This window comes from Homalodisca vitripennis, chromosome 5 (genome assembly GCF_021130785.1).
Source record: "Homalodisca vitripennis isolate AUS2020 chromosome 5, UT_GWSS_2.1, whole genome shotgun sequence".
Lineage (NCBI taxonomy): Eukaryota > Metazoa > Arthropoda > Insecta > Hemiptera > Cicadellidae > Homalodisca > Homalodisca vitripennis.
In genome coordinates, this window is record NC_060211.1 from 72,373,009 (window position 1) to 72,397,007 (window position 23,999).

The following is a 23,999-nucleotide window of genomic DNA, read 5'->3' on the forward strand; positions in this document are numbered from 1 at the left end:
GGCACTAAAAAACCGGAGTAATTGTAATTGAAACACTTGTATTCCGTAGCGAAACACTTGTACATAGAGCAGCTTAGACATATTTTATTATACGTGTTATATGAAATCTAAATGATTTTAACAACCTCCAAGACAAGTTGCAGTGGAAGAGAAATCAATAAAGTTCCCTTAAACTGAAATTTCATTAAATTTAAAAATATATATATTTATAGAGACGAAGTTAGGGCTTAAAAGTTCTCTCTTCAACTTGACTTCTTAACAGAGATAAATAAAAATAAAATTTAATCGTTTCTATCACAATATTTAAACTTAAATGTAGAACTAAAAATTACGTTTAATAATAATTTACATTTCAAAATTAAACTTGGAGTGAGGATCCTAGCTCGTTATACTGAGAAAATAATTTAATGTATCCATACTAATAAAATGATGGGTACATTTCTACTGGTATAATAGAATTATATCAAGTTACTTGGCGATTACATATTTGCATGAAACAAGCTTTAGTATAATTCCATCATAACAATACGTCTCTACACATTCACATATCTCTAGTTTATAATACGTGAGGCAGGCGAAGAAGTATGCAATAACCGCAAAACGTATTTAGTCGGTAAAAAATGGTACCATAAAGGGAGCGATATTGCTCCAAAACGCTGTCACATGCATGCCGTGTGTGCCCGATATAAAGTTTAACAGTCGCATAAAACACTTGGGAATTTGTTTTGCCCTCTGATATTCTCTGTACGCCTCATCAGCACTGATGCCGGGATGTGTGCGTGCGTGCGTGAGTCACTGCCAGTTTCCGGGTTCTCTGCTATCGTTGCAGTGCACCAGGGGTGGTTCGGGGGCGGCTCGGGGGTGGCGGAGGGTGGCATGACACTTCTACAACAGAACTCTTCACTTAACTACAGTCCGGTTCGTTAAACATAGCGGGTCCACATTAATAATTTACGCGCCAGGATATCCGCATATGCCATCAGGAGATAGAGTGCTTTCAACCGCGTGAAACAGATAGTCATTACTGAGAAGCGAGTAGGATATGTGAAAAGATCCACTACTGTAACAGGCATACTACACTGCAGTTTCTGTATATTATTCATTAGGGCCAATAATATGGAATGTTTAAAAATCCCGAGAGCCAATTTACATTTTATAAGGTTTTCTTGAAATCCAGAAAGGTTTTGGTGGAGGTTAATAACGACGTTAGTTAAATATGTAAATATACTATTTTCCAAACACATGTTGAATAATTAATTTTAGTTCAAATTAACTGAATTTAGATTTTTTTATTATCAGTTTTTATATTACGAAATTAAATGCACCCAAAAAGTCTCACAGTCTAATCCCTTGATTTTTTCTTATGAATTCATTTGTGGATACCGATAAGGTAACAATAATATATTTGTCTTATATTGCGAATTTCCTTTGCATGTCTCTCACTTACATGTACAACGTACATTTACACTTACATGTTACGTGTACAAGGGAAATAAAACTAAAAATTGCCTTGAATTGCATGTACTTCAATGAATTGAGATCTTACAGTCCTCTGGTACTCCTTTGATGACGTCCCGTCTCAAGAGAGAGTTCAAGAAGGCCTTCAAGAACACGATATATTGGAATTTTGTTTTAAAGGCAAACAAATTCGTAATATTGTTGATTTCAAAAGCTATTCGGAAAAATCTCCAATCCCAATCCACTATTATGTCTAGATCAATCAATAAAATTCCTCGTACACCCAACAGGTAGGAAAACGAATCGAAATCGGTTTTACGTAAGACTAAATTTTACGTTCATTTCTACGTAAGCATGATCAAGTTATATAAGATATATAAGATAACGGTGAAACATCCATAATAGCATTCGGCTGAGCGTTGTCAAAGCTTATAACTTAGGAAGATATCTCGGGAACACTCGTTTCCACAAAGACGAGAATGATTTCATGATTGTGGATTTCCAACCGTAGGATTTGACCGGTCTATCAATCGGGAGATATTTCGAGAACAAATTGAGCCACCGACTTCAAATGTTGCATACTTTTCCATTTCTGCTTAAGCAAATTCACTGTTGGTGCATGTCTGCTTTTGGGATTTTGCTGAGCGTTAGCGAAGCCTATAACTCAGGAGGATATCTCGAGAATAAATTCAGATATTGAGTTAATATTTTCCAAGTAACTTAATTTCTATATAGTCCAGATTGAATACAATGCCCCTCGCCAAGACAGGATGCCATCAGGGATACGTCCATGAACTCGAAAATATAGCGGGTAGACCAGGGGTGGGGAAGCAGGACATTCCTTGACAAGATTTCAGAGCTGCTTGTAATACTTTTTGGCGTTAGTTACTTCAAGACAGTATTTCGGCCAGTAAGTTGAGCCAAATCCTATCAGAATGTCGTTGATATTTTTCTAAAGCTCTTACCTTATGCATGCTAGAAAAAAATTTTGCTGTTTATGTTATGGTTTCAGGTTACACTCTTTTCGATCAGTCAACAATTGTCCTTGAACAGTAGTGTTTTCTACTGTCTGTCGCTTACCCGGGGACGCTGTAGAATATTCCGAATTGTATGAAGAACAATCTTCAGCTGTATCTGGAGCTTTGAGGCATTGTGTAATGCAGAAATAATATTTCTACAAATAACCATGAAATATCTCAATAATACTGCGATAAATGTTAACAATCGTGTTTAAAGTAAAGTTTAGAAGTACGCAATGAAATGTTTAATTTTCCAACTTTGGTAACAATTAGTAAATTTGCTGTGGATACGTAATATTTACCTTATTTAATCAATTCAGTTTTAAACGAGTATTAGGTTTTTTTATATTAAATATTAATAATAGGTCCTTCGCCTTGAAATAATATACTTTCACTTTTTTATCGAACTAAAATGAAACAAACCAAAATTAATGAATTTTGCATTACTATGACCAACTGTGTATACCACTTAAATTTCAAATCTCGTACAATTAATTACTCGAATTAATGACGAATTTATCTAAAATTATTTACGTACGTCATAGTTTTTGCAATAACTGAGCAGTACATTTAATTTTTGTTAGATTTATTTTGTTATTTGCAATGTCTTCACTCAATCTGTTACGAAAAGAATGCGTGTACTCTTATTAGTTTAAGACATATAGTTGTAATTTTCCAATATTACTTTATCTGTTAGTTATTTAAGAATAATAATTCTTGTGTGATTTTTTAATTGTTAACCCTTTTATTTGTTTTGGAATCAGAATGAACGTGCTTTATAAAATTTAAATAGTTTCCAATGTTGTTAGGACCGTACAAATTAAATTATCATACATTATTTTTCCAATTATGAATTTTTATAATATAAAACTTAATCTACGTTGAAATATTTGAAATGATGTCTCTATTTAATAGGCATAACCTAATATTTATTTATAAAATAAGTACATAAACATAATTTAAGTAATGATTCCATATATTAAGTTTTAAAAGTCAAGTTATCTTCGTGAAGTTTTAAAGGATGAATGCTGTAATACATCTAGCAGTGTATTATAAAGGTATGCATGTTAAACTAAAATTGAATACTCAATCAATTCGTCGTCCGGACAGACACACAAATATACTTTTTCCAATGACAGGATGTAGAGGACTTTGTTCACTTGCGAGATGGAATTGAATATGTGAAAGGATTTTAATGTTTTCTCATGTGTAGTATTCTATTTCTTTTCAATCAGTATCCACAACATGTTTGTTTGCCGCGACCAGCGAAATCAGTTTCACTATTAACGTGCTAATAATAACTAAAAAGAACATCATGGCGAGTCATTGCAATATATCATTATTTTCAATTAATGATAATTACTAAAGCACATTGTACCATTGCATAACAGAAGCAGCTGTACGAGTACAAGATGCATCCACTGCATCATTAATTGTGGCTGTCCCAAGAGTGCAGATGTGCCATTAAACTATCATTAACAATAATGAGACTGTCAAAGTGGGTGGTGTGGTGAATATTTAGAAGAGTACACTTAGGAGAATTGTTGAACAAGGTCAAGTACTGCAATTCTTCTTACAAAGCATTTTATGAATTAAGATTACATTTTATGTTGTTGTATAACACTAAAATCAACTCATAATTTTTACATCCTATTCCGCTCTATTTGCTCCAAATTTGTCTTACTGTGAGCTTTCCGCTTGGATACTTTAAAAGCACACAGCTTGGTGCGAAATCAACAACCCATAATAAAATGGTTTAACATGTTTTGTATGAATTTGTGTATTTAGTGAATCAAAAGTCTTTGTTATTGACTTCATATAAATGTGTTTTTATTTATTATATAAGTTGTCAAGTATAGTCTACATTTGTGAGCTAGTGACCAGCACTCCCAAAAATATACCTTCGAAACTCACATAACATATTGTTATTTCAGTTTAATAGCGTATAGTTCATTAATCTAAATTACGTAACAGTCATTGACGTTTTAAAATTGGATTGCCACAAATCTACACTTATTTGAGAACCGAGCAACGATATTAGTGTAGAAGAGTTTTTTAATGTAGTACAGTGTATTTTTATCGATGTACATTACTTCCCACAAAGCACATCATGTTTCTTATGAACTTCAGCATTTTTAAAGGACACAAATTGTGGCCCACCGAAGTGTTCCTTACGAATCATCAATAATGTCAACACCCATGACAATCACCAATACGCGGCGATCGGTCGGAAGACTTTCTCTACTTCATAGTTGCTCTTATATACCTTTTGTTATGTGAAAGTTAACACGTCGAGCTACCGAAGCAGGATCCCATGGAAAGATGACTCTAACAATGCTGTTGCGCGACATAGCATGTACAATCAGAGTATCGCTGTACACACTTTAAAACTTTGTAATTTATTAAGTCTTCATAAATTATAAAGAAAATAAAACAGGATCTCAAGATACATTTTTCTGAAATCTCCTAGAACTGTCATGCACCTTTAGTGGGGGTTTTAAGCACCAGTCCTCTGCATTAGTCCAGAATATAAAATATTAAAGGATGAATATCCAAGGAGAAAGCCACACTAATGTAAGCACGTGTTCCATGAACTCGGATGATACGGGTGGACTAACAGTACATGACTATAAAACAGCTAAACGTATAATAGAATTGCAGGGCCAGCCAGTAAGGGGCCGAGCCGGGAGGTATTGAAGGCCTGGAGCGCGAGAGAGGCGGCGAGGCAGGTCGAATAGCGGTGTCTCAATTTACGGGTGACCGTGCGTCCTCCTTCCACCGTCGTACGGTCTGGAGCTTCTTCTGGAGTCCTGGACTTGGAGCAGTGAAATCCTGGAGAATAATCCAATCTACGCCTGCGATTGCACTGTCATCTTGTAGTCGGAGATTTGAAAACTGTAAAAAGAGTTTAAAGACGTACCATTCGTCTGTAAATAGTAGGAACACCTTCGTTTAAATTGTTTCGATGTTTCAGGATATTTTCAGGCAACCTTTTTCTGAGACAAAATATTGGCTACATTCCCCTTTGTTAACCATATATCTAATGAAGCGAATGCTCGTACTTAGTAACTAATAACTTCAACACCGAATTATAAAACGAACTTTTGCATCGTTATATTTACTGCAAAAGTAAACTAACTTGTCAAATATGCTCATAAACTTCAAGATAATGAAAACTGGAAATGAGCATCACATGCAATGGTAAATTTCTTAAAGGATTCTGGTAATAACTTAATTTAACGTTGTAAACTATTGCTTATCTTAAAATACGACTATGTAAATACTTCTAGATAACTAAATAGCTCATAATTTGTTCATATAGTTTAAAAATTACTTTAAATACAATAAAATATTTCTATCTATAATACATACAAATATAATAAAGATGTGGTTTTCAGGCTTGATTTTACACTCTGTATACGAATGAGTATATTAAACGAGATATCCTTTTGTTACTAATAGTTTTACTAAATTGCCAGCTGTATAAATGGTGGAAAATAGAAGAAAATTTACACTTCATAACTTTGTATCAAACCTACCTAATTCACACACACATACAGGATAGTTGAACGAATTAAACTACTGACACAGTGTAGCCTCTGTAACCACAACCTAAACCTATCAATAATATTTTTTCATCAGTACGATTACTCACTGATCAGTACGTCTTAGAAGCAGATCATGAGTAAGATCCAAACTAATTTACAAATGAAGCCATTCACGAAAAAAGAAATTGACCAAAGAGCATAAATTTCAACAAAATTTCGAAAAGTAATAAAATTTCTTTTATTTACATACCATAGTTTCTTATTGGACTAGAACAGGGAATAAATATAAAATAATTCATTTTATTAATAATTTATTAAATTTAGATTAAACTAAATAAATAATCACAACCATTGCTTTTCTGACGACACGATAACGGTTACATTAATAAATAAATCACAAGTGACGAGTTTTATAACAAATCTTCTAAAGATGTTCTAGATGCAGAACACGAATGTTAGCTAGACGGAAGAGAGAGGTTTCAGGGTGTTACAAGTTCCCAACGCCTTCTCTTTGTTCTTGGTCGGTGGGTAGAGGTGGCTAGATCGGAGACGAGAACTTCTACTTGGGAAGTTCCTCCGCCTCTCCCACTCCCGGTACTTCGTTCTCCCTGGTGGAGTCGGTCAACTGCCTGACCAGCACTTCCTTGCTCTCCCTCAGAGTGTCCATCCCGTTGTCCTCCAACTCCAACCCCAACTCCTGCTCCTGCTCCTGCCCCTGGTCCAGGTCGGTCCTCTGGGGCACCTCCTGCACGTCGGACACCGCGGGACCGCGCCCGTCCAGCACCTCGTAGATGGACTCTACGTCAGGCGGGGTGTCGCCATCCTGGATGTACACGGGGATGTATCCCGGCTGAGGCGGCAAGTACTGGCGAGGCAATTTTACTGGCATGGCTTCTGAAACATAAGTCATTAAGTTACAGAAGGTCTTGAATCTGTTTTGGAACACGCAAATCGCATTTTTTTATTTTTAACAAACCTGCGGTTGGGTTTTGTAAAATAAACTCCAATATACACAGTCTCCCTTCAAATGTTATTAATAAAATCAATTAAAGTTATCTAAAATACTCGTAGAAGGATGATAATTCTAACCATATTATTGCTAGATTAAGTATTAACGTTCAGTTTATGACGAAAGACCGCGTGTGTATTTATGGCGTGGGAGTGCCGATGGCCGAGCGGTCTAAGTCGTTGGACTTTGGGTCTGAGTTAGAGATAACGCAGGTTCAAATCCTGTCTGTGACCATTGCACTTTTTATCAGTACCATTGACCTTGTATTGTATCGACTCTCCCCCTTATTCTGTTTGATAAGATCCTCGCACAGGCCAGTGGCCAATGAGGGCGGACAGAATAAGGCTTAAAAGGGGATCGGCCTCCCCTTTTTTTTAAAAAAAAACAAGAAAAAAAGAGTACCTTGAATTGAGTACTTTCTCACTGAAAGGATTTTAGATATAGTCTATACAGTATTAAAAATTAAATTTATCATATAAAATTGGAAACATATTTATTATTTATACTGCGTGGAACACAACAAATTTCAAATATTAGCTCCAATACAGCAGATATCCCTGCAAAAACAACTACTATCCTATTCAAATTTGACCTGCCAGTCAAAGAAAATCCTCAATGAAATAGAAGACCGGCTGATTTAACTCAATAATTACTGAATTTATCATATGCGGTAATGCATACGCGGTAAGGCGTCAGAAACACTTTTTGGTATAGACAAACCAAATCCAAAGCAAAGCATGGTATTACCTCTTAAATTATTCAGCTCAGAAATATTAATTCACTACACCTCTGCATCAGAAATTTTAAGTGACCATGAGGATGATGAAACTGAATACAATACATCTCATAATCGAAGTTTATGTAGTTTTTCAAATGTTTGGGAGATTTCTTAATGTGGAGTTATAAGTGGTTCCGGTGACCTCTGTCTGGGTGATGACCAGGACGGACCAACGGTCCAGTCACCGGCGGTCACTGGAGCATTCACTCTCAAGAGCTGCCATTAAAGTCGTCCGGCAATCAAAGAGTAATTTAGAATAATTTAACAACCCGACCGACCTGTTCTCGGTCACAAAACCGGGCAAAAACAAAAGCAAATGACCCTCATCCGCAGGAGCTTGACCCCCGAGTTCTTTAGTTGAGAACTTTCTGTGGTGGGAATTTTCTTCCGCAGGTCGTACGTTATCTGACTATCCTTAGAGTGTATTAGTAATGAATCATCAACAATCCACGAAGTTTACAAATGACGTTCGAAAAGGAAGAATTGTTTTTGTTTTAAATACTTAAAATCAACTTCACCATAGCTTATTGTTAAGGTGTTGCGAACTACGAGTATTTTGGGTTTGGAAGATTATTTTAAATGTTACTTTTCCCTATAGTTGTAAAAGTAGAATAGCTGCCACTTATTATCCTTATTTATTATTGGATTTTTTTTAATTTAAGAATTAGGAAGTGTTTTCAACTGTGCACAAAAGAATACATCATATTGTAGGAATTTGACATTTCCTTTGACATTATCACTGACATTGAAACATATCCCGACAATACGATATTGCTAACGTACAAACCTTTGGTTTTTAACGTATAATCTCTTTATTTCCAGCTCAGTAAATGGAGGAAATTTGATCAGCTTGCATAAAGCTATAAGAAGAATTTAAGCTCTGGACATTAGCCTACTCTTATAATAATTAGTTTTTGAAATGGAGTCGAAGAACTCAGACACCAAAAGAGTAATGAAAATATGAAAAATAAATTTTTTATAAATTGATTAGCTGTTTGTTACTGCAACTCCTCAAACAATTCCCGCCTTGGATCAGTGCTCTCTTTAAATGTCTCACCAAGTATTACTAGGTAAATGGTGATAATCGAAATGTATGTCCATCTCTTGATTCACTTCCGAAACATTTTAAGTTCAAAGCTAATGTGTTGAAACAATGAAGAACGAAACTTTTGGTAAACGTTTAAAAGGTAATGTTGAGAAACAACTACGTTCTTTCTTGAAGTCAATATTTGCTAATTCCTCAAGTGTAAAGGTTTTAAAGGTTTCAAGAATGCGGTAAAATTGTTCTAATATGTTGAAACTATAGACGCACACAAAAGTTGGGCAATTCTCTTCTTGTCTGTTAAATATTTCATTTTCTAGTAATTTTTAAACCTAAACATAAAACATTTCTTCTTTAACTTCCCAAAGGAACAATATTTGAACATTTATTTGAAATATTCAGTTTATTTTCTGGATATAACTGAGTAAAAAGCTTTGTAATGAGAGCCATCTGTTACTTTTGAAAAAAATCATGAACTATTCTTGACCCAATGTTAATAGTTAAAAAAAAACATAAAATATTTTTACGTATTAGTGTAAAATTATAACAATAATAATGTTTCTTTGTGTACATTGAAGTCACTCAAACTAAACTCAAAGAATATCTGTTGTATGAAATAAATATTTGACCAGAATTTTTTGTAAATACGTACGAAGGACATACTTAAATAGTTTACATAGTAGCCAAAACTGTTGGGACTAGAAATAAGCACGCGTATTGAATTTAACTAATACAATTATATTTACAGTGACAGGATATTTTCGTTAATACAATAAATGCGCAAAAAATTATAAAACTGTTGGAATAAGTACAATGGTCCATACATAGAGATATAACAAGTATTATCATGATGGTATTATCAAAATTAGCATAGTCGCACCCCTTCACGTCTGCTTTATACGTATTAGTGACTGTGATCGTACGTGTTAGTGACTGTGATCGTACATGTTAGTGACTGTGATCGTACCTGTTAGTGACTGTGATCGTACATGTTAGTGACTGTGATCGTACCTGTTAGTGACTGTGATCGTACGTGTTAGTGACTGCGATCGTACGTGTTAGTGACTGTGATCGTACATGTTATTGACTGTGATCGTACCTGTTAGTGACTGTGATCGTACATGTTAGTGACTGTGATCGTACCTGTTAGTGACTGTGATCGTACGTATTAGTGACTGTGATCGTACGTGTTAGTGACTGTCATCGTACATGTTATTGACTGTGATCGTACCTGTTAGTGACTGTGATCGTACATGTTAGTGACTGTGATCGTACGTGTTAGTGACTGTGATCGTACATGTTAGTGACTGTGATCGTACGTGTTAGTGACTGCGATCGTACGTGTTAGTGACTGCGATCGTACGTGTTAGTGACTGTGATCGTACATGTTATTGACTGTGATCGTACCTGTTAGTGACTGTGATCGTACATGTTAGTGACTGTGATCGTACCTGTTAGTGACTGTGATCGTACGTATTAGTGACTGTGATCGTACGTGTTAGTGACTGTGATCGTACATGTTATTGACTGTGATCGTACCTGTTAGTGACTGTGATCGTACATGTTAGTGACTGTGATCGTACGTGTTAGTGACTGTGATCGTACATGTTAGTGACTGTGATCGTACGTGTTAGTGACTGTGATCGTACATGTTAGTGACTGTGATCGTACGTGTTAGTGACTGTGATCGTACATGTTAGTGACTGTGATCGTACCTGTTAGTGACTGTGATCGTACGTGTTAGTGACTGCGATCGTACGTGTTAGTGACTACTTATTCACCGACACGTAGATCAAACTTAATAATTAGGTATTACTTAATAAGAAACATTACTACATCGTCTGTGGTAGACACAATTCAGTATTATTATCCCGGCTAACCTAAACCCGGTTCATGGCTCGTGGCACAGTGAAGGTGTTACATAATCAACATTAACAAGCTTTTGGAGCTGAAAGTCATCCTAGACTAAAACCACTCTACACTCGGATTAGTAAGTTAAGATACTCGAGTTTGAGAGTTAACCACAAACTAAGCAGTTGCGCTACAATAATGGGAGTTACAATAGAACTTAGATTGTTTAGTTTTGTATTTGGAAATGTAAGGTAAATTATATATGAATAATCACTTCCAGTTTTGATTTCGATAACAACGAAAAAGGTACCGAAAAGGTTTTACGTTGTTTCGACGCTCTGTAACCAAACTATAACTTTGAACATTCATAACTCGGAAACTTGTCATTCGAATCAGACAACTTGTCACTGTAAACTTTGATACAAAATTTTTAAGTATACTGCTTATGAGTATAAAAGTTTGTAATTTTTGAAATATAAAAAACTGTTTTTATGAAATTAACATCATGCCTTTTATTCTTGGACAGATTGAAAGATTCGTCATGGTTTCATTATGGGGTTTTAAGCCATTTATTGTCTTTTTGTAAACCACTATCTACAAGTTTCATTTTTAACACCGTTTTAATTGAGTATGTTTATTGATTTATCGCGATTAGCACTTGCTCGTTAGAACCCGGGAACCACCAGACATCATCGCGCTGGGTAGTAGTTGCAGTCTTTGCAAAGAGCTCACTGTCCAATATATAATTTCCATTAGGCAAGAGATATCTTTGCTATAATTAAAATATTTTTGCTTATATGCATTGGATTAGGGCATATAATTATATAAACAGAGTTAGGAAAGCCTGTTTGACTTGATCACACAGAGAAACTCCAGGGTCGGAGCACGGGACTGCTCCAGAAAATTCCCGTCACGCGCGACCTGGCTCCAATGGTTGGCGGGCCACATAACGGCCCATGACGCAGCGGGACCTGCGAGATTCGGTCATCACGTTCGTAAAGATGGGCACGTAGCCAATCTTCCGGGAATCGCTGTTACAGAATAACAGGAACGGAAATCTCCAGACAAACACGATATAAATAACCTACAAGTTAGGTCTCGCCAATGGCACAGTATTCTGCTCTATCTCGTCGATTGTAGTTTTAATGTCATCGCTTAACTTTATTTTGTCGACACATTAAAAAATAATAAGAATGTATTAATTCAAAATAATACTAAAAAATGTTTTTAACAATTGGTAGAAAATTATGAACCTGACCCAAACACTATTTTAACTAATTATGTTACTGCGGAAGGTTAAAAAAATGTACATAAATACATTGATTATATTAGTTATAATATCATTTTTAACACTCCAAATCTTGTAATTTTGGGAATAATAAATATTCGTTTCTGTAAATTAATTTTAATTAACAATAAAATATAGAAAACTATTTAGAATAGAGCATAAGACAATACAAAATGTACTAGCAGTTGTGGAGGGTACATTTTAACAAAGATCATACTTAGCGTGGGGTATGATTGTGAGGATCAAGGTCACAACCTGTAGCACACCCGAATATCCTGAGGGAAGGCAATTGTTATCTTAATTGTAGTTATTGAAAAGAAATTTCAGTTCTTGACTTTAACATCACGGAAATTTTCCACTAGCGCAAACGAGTGGGAGAATTTATTACACAATAAAAAGGAAAAATATACCAGTAAATCATATTCATATCAAATTTGTTCATATTGTATAGCGTGTCACTGAACCGTGCACTACGTTTCGGGCATTTTTTTCAATAGAAAGATCAGAAACCAATCTACCACGTCATTAAAAAGAATTTAAGTCTGAAATCTAAGTTGTACTCATGATAGGGGCTTTTTAAGAGATTTTTAAAAGAATATGATCGGTTGTAGGTAATGGCGTTCCCCTCTCGCATCCAGGACATTTAATCCAGCTCCACTTGTGCTTAATGTACCTGCTCCTGCTCCTTTGTGGCAGAAGTACTGAACTATTGGGTTGACCGAGTCCTAACTTATACTGATGCTGTTGCTAGATTCCTGAAAGTAATATAATAGGACGGCTTCCTAGATTTAAGCATCCGTCCAAGGTCAGTGGCATGTCTGTTGATGGGTAAGCCCGGGATTAATCGAATTGCCTCATTTAATAAAGACTCGGGTGATAGTCTTCTACGTGCTAGAGAGAGTCCGCTGAGTGCAGGCAACCACCACTTGGTCCTTTGGCATTTGGTCCTTATAGCGCCGTATATCACACACATCACACTGTTCAATTTTGAATCCACGACTTTGGTGTGGTCTCTTCAGCCACCTAAAAATAAGGGCAATTGAAGATGTTCTTAAAATCTCCACAAATGCTCCCCAACTTGTTCCTGCCAGCTTACAAATTATGTTCGTTCGAGATTGAACTTTACCAGCGCACTAATCAGTATTCTATCCAAGATGATACCCGGGTATAACAATAAATAATATGTTCCGTATATTTATTATAAAGTTTTTTAATCTAGTATATTGTGTTTTATGATAGTGGTTTTAGTATTATTATCTCCTTTCATCTTATAATGACTTTATTATTTTGATTACTGAGACGTCATACAGTTATTTCGTTATATATTCAAGTGTATGTTCAGGAGTGATTCAGTGTTAACCCTATTTATGTACCTTTACATGTGTAGAAGATAATAGAATAAAAATCTTCGAAACGCAGTGTTCTAGCCTTTGTAACAATTAACAAAAGAAAATACCCGAAATCCTGTTTTCCTTACAAATCGACTATCGCCAGCACCACAATTAAAAAAAGGATTCGTGTTATTCAGATAATGTTATAACATTGAGCGCTGCTGCGGAGTTTCTCCGCAAGAATGAAACGCCTTACGGCGCAATGGCCACAAATGGATACAAAGAGTGCGCCTGCAGAAAATACATCCGGTGGAAGATTTAACATAGCGATCCTAACGTATATTCATTCAACATATAAATAGGTGGTGACTAATCATAGTACACATGATAGAAAATAAACTCATTTCTGAGCACGTGAAAAGTTGGCAAATAAGCGAAACTATTGGTATAAAATATATGCTATAAAGGGGTTATACGCCCACTTTTGGCATAAGTTAATAAATGTTCAGTGTGGTTATATTGATAATCAGAACATAATTCATGTAATATTACCAACATTAAACTGTTTAAAAGCAGTATCAAAAATTTTAAAAAAAGTAATCAATATTTTATTATCCACCTCAGCAGTTGTTTAACACTGACGATAGCCTATATTGTCTAACAACATTTATATCCATATTCTACTATCTTTTAGGAAACTAATAATAAATATGAGTATATGTACACATTATTATCATGTATCGATTAAGTTTGTTTCCACATAGTTTCTTACATATATTTAATATTAGTTATTGCTCTAAAAAAACATGTTCACCTCTATATTAAAGCTTTTGCTAATTTCGCACCTTTTGATAGAAAAATAACTCCTACAGCTCACGAATCTTTTGTCCATATTGCACGTAACTATCTCAGCTAGTGACAGAACTACGAATTACCATAATTCCATGAGTGTTGTCTAATAATTTATTATTAATTTGTCAATTAAATTATGTTTTAATTCAATTTACCCAAGTTTTCTACCCTTCCACAAAAATCAATGGGTAGCTAAACAACCAAGTACTTGTACTAACGTAATGAAGTAATTCTTCATAAACCGTTAATTTCCCAATTATTTAATCTCCCTTCTTTCCTATATTTAAGCAATCTAGAATTTAATATAATTGATTCAAAAAATGTTGCTCGAATATAAATTTGTAAAAACTTTCCATCAGACACAAATGACATAGAACTTAAAAGTTTGTTTAGTCTGCGCAAATATTTGAAATATAAACAATCAAATAAAGACTTTTAAAATGAGAATTAAGGAATATAGGACAATATTTCAAATAATGAAAATTCAAAAGATCAATTTATAATGAAGAAGGACCGACTGACGCCTATAAAAAGCATTAATTAACTAAATAAAAACTATTAAATTAATTAAGCTAAATAAAAGAGTTAATAATGATTTAGAACAAATCCGATATGCAACTTTGATTTGAGCAAAATAATAAACAGTCCATTGATCCACAACTCCACATGCGAATATTATAGATCTACTAATACAAGTGTTTTATTTCAACTCCTTTATAGAAACATTTATATTAATTAAATTTTTGGATGCACATCTTACGGTATCTTTGACGTTAAAAGCTAATTATGGGAGATATGGCCTTTAAAACTATTAGACCGTTTATGTTGTATGTCTACAATATAAATAAACTAAGTGACTTAGAACGTAGTGAAATAAATTCTATGATTTATTTCAACATATTTATCCAGATGTACATCCACACATTTTGGTCCGTAACTTCCAACATTCTAAAAAAAATAGTAGCAAGTATTTTTTAGTGTTCCATTCAAATAACAAAAAGAATATTATCACAAAACATTATGTTAAAATTAAAATAAGAAAAAACAAATGCGTCAGGTGATTAACCAACTCATACAAAATACACATTACTCTCTACATATTCTCGCAATCTTGCCGACCTTCTGTCCTTGAAAAGTTCAAAAATTTAGTAGGTTTCTGATATTTTACAAGGAAACTTTTGAAAGTAAATAAATTTGGATTTGATTATAGTAGATTAGTAAATTAAATGTTCCTAAAGCCCTCGTTGAATTTGCTTCTATTTATATCGTAATGCACAGTAGCAAACAGTCTTACCGGAGGTGGGTGGGAAGAAGAAGAGAAAGGCGAAGAGAGAGCAAGGCAGGAGCAGGACCAGTCGAGGCGCCATAGTGGAGTGGCGGAGTCCAGACGGTTCCCGGGTTATATACCAGCGGCTCAACAGTGCACGAACAAGCCGGGTCCTGGGCCAGATCGAGGTTCACAATCCTTGGTCCTTTCGACTTGCAACTGCAGCTCTTCATTTTAATAAAATAATAGTGCACTGCGAATTTATCCCGTTCATTATAATCTCTTACTTATTACTTTCTACTTTGTTAACACCTTCTAGTATTATTTAGAAGACCGTGTATTTCTCAGTTATTGTGATTAGTCTTTAGTTATCACCTATAAATTGTTTATACATATCATTGACTGTGTTATACACTTTTTTAAATTTTAAGTAGGTGCATTTTTCTTCTTTTTATTGTATTTTGATATTTATTTACGTTTTATTATTTTCAATCAATCAAGCATACGGTAATATAATCTAATAAGCAATTTTCATTGACATGGTTTTATTTAGATTTCATAGATTAATATAAAGTTATATTCTGGATCTATAAAGATTCATTGCGAATTGGTATTTTTCCATTTTCCATTACCATAGACTGAATAAGTACATCAGAATGTTGTTATTTATATGTGAATGTACGTCTACAAGTAACTCAAGGTCGCGCATTTAGTTTATTTTAAAATTATACTTTCTATCAACTGTTTTCCTGTAAACATTTTATTTTGTGTTATTGAATGAGTTTTTGCGAGTTTATCACTCGATGGGCTTGAACATTTTAATTTCTCTCAGTGTACCTGTCTTATGTCTGTCTGTCCGCACGATATCTCGAAAATGACGTGACCTATAGACAAAGTTTTTCATGAAGCTTCATTTATATATAAGGAACACTGTTATATGATGTCACTCCATGTAATATGACTGAGCGTTACCCACTATTTTTAGATTGGTAACTTTTACATTGCTAAACTACGATGGCAACTATAAAATAGAAAAAAATATATATGTAATCAAACTGAGTATAAAAATACATTTTAAAATTTGACATATTGATACATGTGCCTATAAACTTGAAATTGCATGAAGCCTCTGCGAAGCCTCTAGTGACATATTGAGTAACTTTGATGGCAACGAGAAAAGATCAGAATAAATAATTTTTTAAACAAACCCAATACACCTACAAGAGATTCAAACATGTAACATATATGAAGCCTAACTATCCCAACAAATAGATCATTCAAGAGTGACTTGCTGTGTAGATTTGTATTATTAGCAGTGATATAACACCCAATTTCATAAATAAAACTATGACTGCAACATCTCGCAAGGTATGCCAAGAAAGATTTCACACGTTGACTAAAACTTCATTTCTACAAGAATAATTTCTATTATGCGCAATTTCCCGTGCCAACTTCTTGTTTGTATGATTGTTTGTCTGTCTACCTGTCCGCAGAACATCTAAAGAATGGAATTAGCTTCAGATTTGAAATTGTGCATGCAACATCAACGAAGCCCGTTACGAAACGTGTGGCGAGCTTCTATCTTGTAGTTCATCACAAGTTAAAAACGTTTTGCCAATGAGCGTCGTTTCCAAATTCGTTATCAATTGAAGAATTAAATTTTCCATGGTACCAAAAATAGAATGTATTGAAGATAACTTTGTTTACAAAACATTGCAGATCTTCTCCAAAAATCTTTTCGTGCATGCCATATATATAGGACAGGATATTAAGGAAACTAATATCAATCCCTGGAAGTTTCATTTCAGAATAAAATATGCTACGGAATGAACACATTCCAAACGTTTAAACTTATAATCTTTCGTGCAAATTGATAATTTCCAAAACAAAGTTTCAGAAATGTATTTAAAAATGTGATTAACAAATAATTTATTAATGTAAAAATAATATTGAAACTCCAATAAATCCTCTAAATTTATTTTGACTTCAAAACTAACGTCAACCAAAATTAACTCAACATTATTGGAATAATCACAATTGAAATAAGGCCGCTCAAGTAAACCTTAAATGGAAAAAGCAAACCTAAATTCAGCATCCACATTGTAACATAGACAGTGTGGTTTTAAAAACATCTCAAAGAATTAGCTCGTATAATGGATATTATCCTTTATTAGGAAGAGCCACACATTGGGCCACTACAGGCTTCGCTGAGGTTGCATGGAACTTGAAGTCTATAGCTACGAATATCAGTATGCGTTTTAAAACGTCAGTTTGCCTGAAACTGTATTCACTCTGCGATTTACTCGTTGCATTTATTGTTACTCTTAAGACCCAAGTAAAACTATTCAGTAGCGCTCAGCCAACTCGTTCAGACAGACAGACAGACATACATTTTCCAACCCTTCAAGTGATAGGCTTCGCTGACGTTCAGGCCAATAAAGTGTGAATGTCTAGCAGATGCAGTTGTAACGCCTTGGAAGCGGCACGAGTACTGGTGGCGAAAAACGCTGCTGCGGAGATGTGTAGACTAGGTTGGTGTACGTATAACAGAAGAAAGCTCTTTCTTCATCTGAGTACCGAAGAGTTCAACGAACGGGAGAGAAGACGGTGCGGCGGCTCCTGCCATGGCCACGGCCTTGCCATGTCTGTCCACACACGTTTTCCTTCTCTATCTCTCTCTCTCTCTCTTCCACATTATTACTCCCTTTATACGATTTTAAGTGGAGCAAATTATTTTCTCTTGAAATAATTTTTGGCTTAAAACAATTTTAGCTATAGCCTTTTAAGATACCATTTCTAATGACAGCATAAATAGAATTTGATCATTCTACAAGGATTTGTAAGATTTAAAGAAAAGGTTCGATCCATAATCATGTTTAGGCAATGTAGGCAATATAAGGCAATGAGCTTTATTTTTCACGATTGAAGTGAGTGACAGATTTTTTATTTATAGAATGTTTTATTTGCAATTTTCTTCAAATATATGTAATTAAAAGTATATATTTTTCTTGAGTCAGAAATAAATAAAAATGTGTCATTCCCGGAAGCTATAACTCATGTGTAGTATATAACTGTAAAATATACTGTAAAAATTTCAAATTTGTGTTTTCGAACAGTTTTAACTAAGGGATTACTATTTATAAATTAATTGTCTCTCACTTTTGCAAAATGCGTAAATTTCCTATGTTAAATGCTTGCAATTTTTCCGTGAAATGATAAAAATGTTTCTAATAATAAAAAACAAAAACAGAATGCAAAAATAGTTTACCCCAAAACATCCATCCCCTTAAGCTGAAGATTTTCCCAGTGGTAACGTTATAAAATTTCGGAAAGGGATTTTTAGGCTGAAGATTCTCCTATATGTATTCATAGAGGGGATTCACTGTTGAATTTTAATGTCAAATTAATTATTTATTAAACCCCTTCACAATAAGGTACAGACAAGAAATCGTACCAGAATGTTATTACAATGTAGAACAGGGCAGGAGTAGACCACAACACATGTGACGTACCAGGCATCACTGAAGTTGCGTGCAAAATTTGAAGTCTATAGTTACTTTCATTTAAATATTTAGGCTACAGACATGTTACCAACAGAAAAGAAATGTTTCAAGCATCGACGTACAGAGAAGAAAAATATGACAGCCTACTGGATGATATAAGCTTGACGCTCAATCAAATCTCATGGATATCCAAAGATGTTCATCAAACTCACTATTGAATATGTAGAAATAAAGTTCCAGAATGTAGAATCCAGCGGAATAAAGGCACGCAGTCAGATGAGGAAATTTCATAAACCGTAGTAAATAGCTAAGTAAAGTATAAAAGTTTCAAGTTTGTAGCTCAATTCATTCTTTCGATATCATCATGAGTTACATGATTTGTTAACGCTCAGTCAAATTATATTATCACAGAACTCGATACTTATCTTATGGAAAAGAAGCTTAATGAAAAATTTCCAAGTTTATAGACTAGTTAGTTCTCAAGATATCGTGCGTACAATCAGATAGAAATGAAATTTTTCCAGCCTTCAAAATAATACTTAAAAATTGGTTAATTGTCACCATATTCTGTATTTTTTTGTATAATCCACAATACCAATCATACATCAGATACACCGTTTGAATAAGACAAAATTATTGTATGTCCAAATAGGCCTTGAAAATGTTACTGGGTTACTGAAGAAAGAAATTTGATCCATTCCGTCTTTTTACAAGGACTACTAATAGTATTACATCTTCAAAGAAAATTTAAATATTTTTTTTAGTTCCATTTGTACTTTCAGGGTTGTACAATGAGAAAGAACACCGAAATTGTGCATAAAATAGAAATTGAAAAATATCAGATACATTGGGCTACGAATTCTTCAGAATATTGTTATACTCATTTCGAGATGACAAATTTACGGTCATTTATTTTATAGTTCCTTTTTATTCATACTTGGATTTTTAGCTGAGCGATCAGAGAAGCCCTACTCCCAGTTTCTGATGGAGGAAATTTGAACGTGTATCTGTAAGCACAATGACTGTCGAACTAGGACACCTAAAAGATTGAAATTTAGGATGAAACTCAACTGCATCTTCCAAAAGTACAAAACTTCCACTGCGATTCTCAATTCTGTAAGACAAAAAGTGACTCTGGTTACTTTGTTCTTATGTTAGAAACAAGAAAAACAAAGAATAAACAAGTGAGTAATCAAGGTATATTGTGAAAGTTAATCACATGACACTTTCTAGTAACATATCAAACATTAACATCAATGTACTCTTTTGGTTTTTTGGTTTCATACAAAGCTTGAACATTTTAGCTTAACATTCAATTTTATTTTCATAGCAAGCTAAACAGTATAGGTTTTGATTATATGCACAATGCCGATGTTCACGCTACTCTGTATTTAACACGTTGCTTCATGAAGAAGTACTCAGAGACTCCAGCTCAACCAGAGACCCTCAGAAGCTGCTGGAGGTATAGCGGCTACGTGACCTTGACAGTCCGTGACTACCGGCTCCCATAAATCCTTCCAGTTCCTCTTGATATGCTTAAATTACTAGCGGAGTTTGCAAAGCTATTATTATTATTACTCGATGTTATAAATTGAGTCTAACCATGTTCTACGTCATCAGTTACTCGGGTATCGTCTGTTACTCGCTGCAACTTGCATTACTTTTTGTAAATTATGTATGCACTAGTTATAAATATACGTAGCCTACAGGAAAATAAATATTAGATCAAAGCACTCCAATCTGCAAAAATCCAAATATTGCCTACCTTTTTACATTTAATTTAAGCAAACATGAAGAGTCTGATCATAAATACGAATTAGAAAGCTTTTCAACAGCATGCATTTTAATTTTAAAAATTAAAACATTGAACTGAATATAATATTCCAAGTCATAATCATGTTCCTGAGATAGAAAATGAATAATTCTTATGGATTTCGCCCAAGACCCTAACAGATGTGAGCAATATACTTGCTGTTTGAAAACTTACAATTTTATAAAGTGGTTTAAGTAATTCAAGTTAAATTATTTAGAGTTAAAACTAATGAAGACGCGATAAAATTAACCTACTCCTTATAAGCTAACTATTTCCACTTGAATATACTTAAGTAAGATGAACAACGAACTACCAATCAGCGTGGTCACGTTATTTCTGTTCTCATTTTTCAGTAATACTCGTCTATCCATGTTTACTTTTTCACCCACTGTCACTCGTCTCGTTATTTTTTCTCATATCATCTAGGGTTACTTATTTTATCCGTGGTTACTAATTACCTTTCAAAGTTACTCATCTAATTTATGGTTGGATATTATTCCCTGATAATCTTTTCATCCTCTCTGCTGTGGTACCACACTTTCCGTATGGGAGCTACTGATTTAACAGTATACACGTTTCATAACATTTTTAGATAATTTTATCATCATTTGACTTTTGATAAAGAGTTACTATTATGGTAAGTTGCTAAATTTATTATAATTTTACATTTTTAACACTTTTAACATCCTTCCAATTCTACATCGACAAAAATTGGCACGACTGACGAACGATTTCGATCTTAGGAGAAATTCTTCTACTGTACAGGGGATTGCGTGTTTATACAGAGAATGTTGGTCCTGGACTCCTGGATAATGAAGTCCTTTAATTTTTAATGATAATAATTAATGAACGCAATGAAAGAAAAAAATTTACTTAATTTTTTCCTACCACCACGCATGAAAGACTGCCCATACTCGGTCTATAATCATAAAGTCCCTCTTCGAACTCACAGTTCCTCAAGAGAGCCCTGCCAGACAATGCACGAAATTTGGACGGGAGTTGTTGAAATACTCTTCATTGAAGACGACCCAGCTTCCTGCCCGGTTGAATTGCTAATCAGTTTAGTGAAAACACCACAGTGTCAGACCGGTCAAGGGACCTCGGTGTCCGATGAACCGCGACGCTGGCGAGAATGCAAGAAACCTCACCAGAATCCCAATGGCCTGCTCAGTCATCCGCCACGGTGAACGAACTCCGGGAGAAACTGGTCAACTGCATCTAATAATATTCGTATTGGGAATATTGAGCTACATGACTCGCACATATGCCTTCCGGAAACAGTATAAATAGTGAAGAAAAGCCTTGCAAAAACATCTACATATCAGATAGTAATGCGCCGGCCCAATAGTCTACTAACAGGGAGTCTGCTCGGACATCATAGTCACCAAATGCTTCACTCACAACTTTGATTCAAAATTGATTGTTTAAGAGTTTTATAACAAATGGGATTTTTAAAGAATTAATTTATGTAAAAATAGCTAAATTAAAAATGTTCTCATAATATTTCAAAACATCGAATTAGGCTAAAACGTATTTAGAAAACGTAATTTTAACTCAAAACTATGATTTAAAAGAAAAGAACGCATTAAAAAAATTATGGTGCAAAATGTACATGTACATTTACATGAATACAACAACGTGTTACATAAAATTTTATATTTAAATCTTCCTGTATGTTTGTCTACCAAATGCATATTTTGTCAAATGTTTAGGTTATGTCGAATTTTTAGTAGGCTTTCCATTTAGAGATTAAAGATTAAAATTAATTATATAGAAATCCCTTTCAAAACCACTTGCAGATCACTGCGCACTTCCTATTTACAGCAGACTTCGTATGAATTTTGATTAGAGTTGCAATTATGTCACTGTCTAGAAAACAAAAATTTACTTACAAACAATGGTATGGTGTATAGCAATGATCACAGAGAGGTACTCTAAAATGTGAATGAACCGTATTATTTTGTACTTTTCAGTTTTTTTTTTATATTTCAAACATTCCCGTAATACCTCTCGAAATCGAAATATTTGCTTTTAAAAAAACGAACTTTATTTTTGTGCCTTAAACATGTTTTTATTTTATTTTAGAGGATGTCAGTTAGTTAATTTTTTTAGGTTTTGTAACTGTATTTATAATATCCATATAATTTTGTGAATAAAAATACTTAAAGCTATAACAAAAATGTATTGCAGTCTACTATATACCAGAGATATACATCATATAGTAAATATTACTTCTATAAATATTTCATGTTTGTTTATGTTTTTATTAGAATACTTATAACTTATAAATTGTTTAAAGAAATAGTAAAAATACTGGCTGAACTTTTTATCCACTACCACTCACTTGTAGGGCTGAAATATTTTCATTTTGTCTGTTCGCATGATATCTCGAAAACGAACTGACTTACAAACTTGAAACTGTGCATGAAGGATCATTTATGATTACTGAGTCCAATTAGAGTGTATATCATTCCATAGGATTTGGCTGAGCGTCATATTTTGACAATGGTCTTATAAATAGCAATGAGAAAATAGCAGAAATAATTTATTTTTAAACAAACTCAATACAAGATATTAACACATGTAGCCTTACTATCCAAAAACAAACAACATGATTTTAAAGTGACTGTTTTTATTCAAACACGGATATGAAACTCAAATTAATATATACAATTGTGAATGTGTCGTGTGACAAAATATGTTAAGAAATAATCCATAAACTAAATTTTGCATGAAATTTCATTTTTTGGATAGAGTTCTATTATGTAAAATTTCTATATATCTTTTATATTATTGTTTGTCTATCTATCTGTTCGCAAAACATCTCGAGGAGGATATGAACTATATCTTTGAATTTGTGCATACAACCTCAACACACCACGTGGTATGAAATACTTCTGCCAGGTAGTGTAAATATACTGAATAATGTTTTACTGTATGTTTTAACTATCATTAAAATAGTGTGTGTTAAAAAACTATTCTATCTATTTTGTTATTTTTTACACTAAAAGGTAACCATTATAGTAAATTTAAATATTAAATTTAGTGTTGAGGTGAAAGATCTTAATTTGATGTTTGGTTTGAGTTAATACTGAGAAAAATTAAAAGTATTATGAAAGAATAGATCATTGTTTTAGTTAAAATCCGTTTTATTTTACAAATACGTTAAGCAAGGCAGTCTGTGAATGTCTTAAATAAGTTTTTGAAAGTATCAACCTCATTATAATAGTTAAATGTATA

At 33.9% G+C, this 23,999-nt stretch overlaps 1 protein-coding gene across 2 annotated transcripts; it reads right to left on the reverse strand.

The window, feature by feature from the left end:
* Positions 1–6,319: 6,319 nt before the first annotated feature.
* On the reverse strand, positions 6,320–15,577 carry LOC124362343. Of its 2 annotated transcripts, none has more exons than XM_046816770.1 (2): positions 15,471–15,577; positions 6,320–6,919 (listed from the first exon to the last, which is right to left on the reverse strand). In XM_046816770.1, the coding sequence occupies exons 1-2, from the start codon at positions 15,541–15,543 to the stop codon at positions 6,585–6,587; spliced, it is 408 nt and encodes a 135-aa protein (XP_046672726.1). In that variant the 5' UTR covers positions 15,544–15,577; the 3' UTR covers positions 6,320–6,584. The 2 variants fall into 2 exon arrangements, with proteins under 2 accessions (XP_046672726.1, XP_046672727.1); XM_046816771.1 differs by having other exon boundaries at positions 6,320–6,916; positions 15,471–15,568.
* Between the last annotated feature and the right edge of the window lie 8,422 nt (positions 15,578–23,999).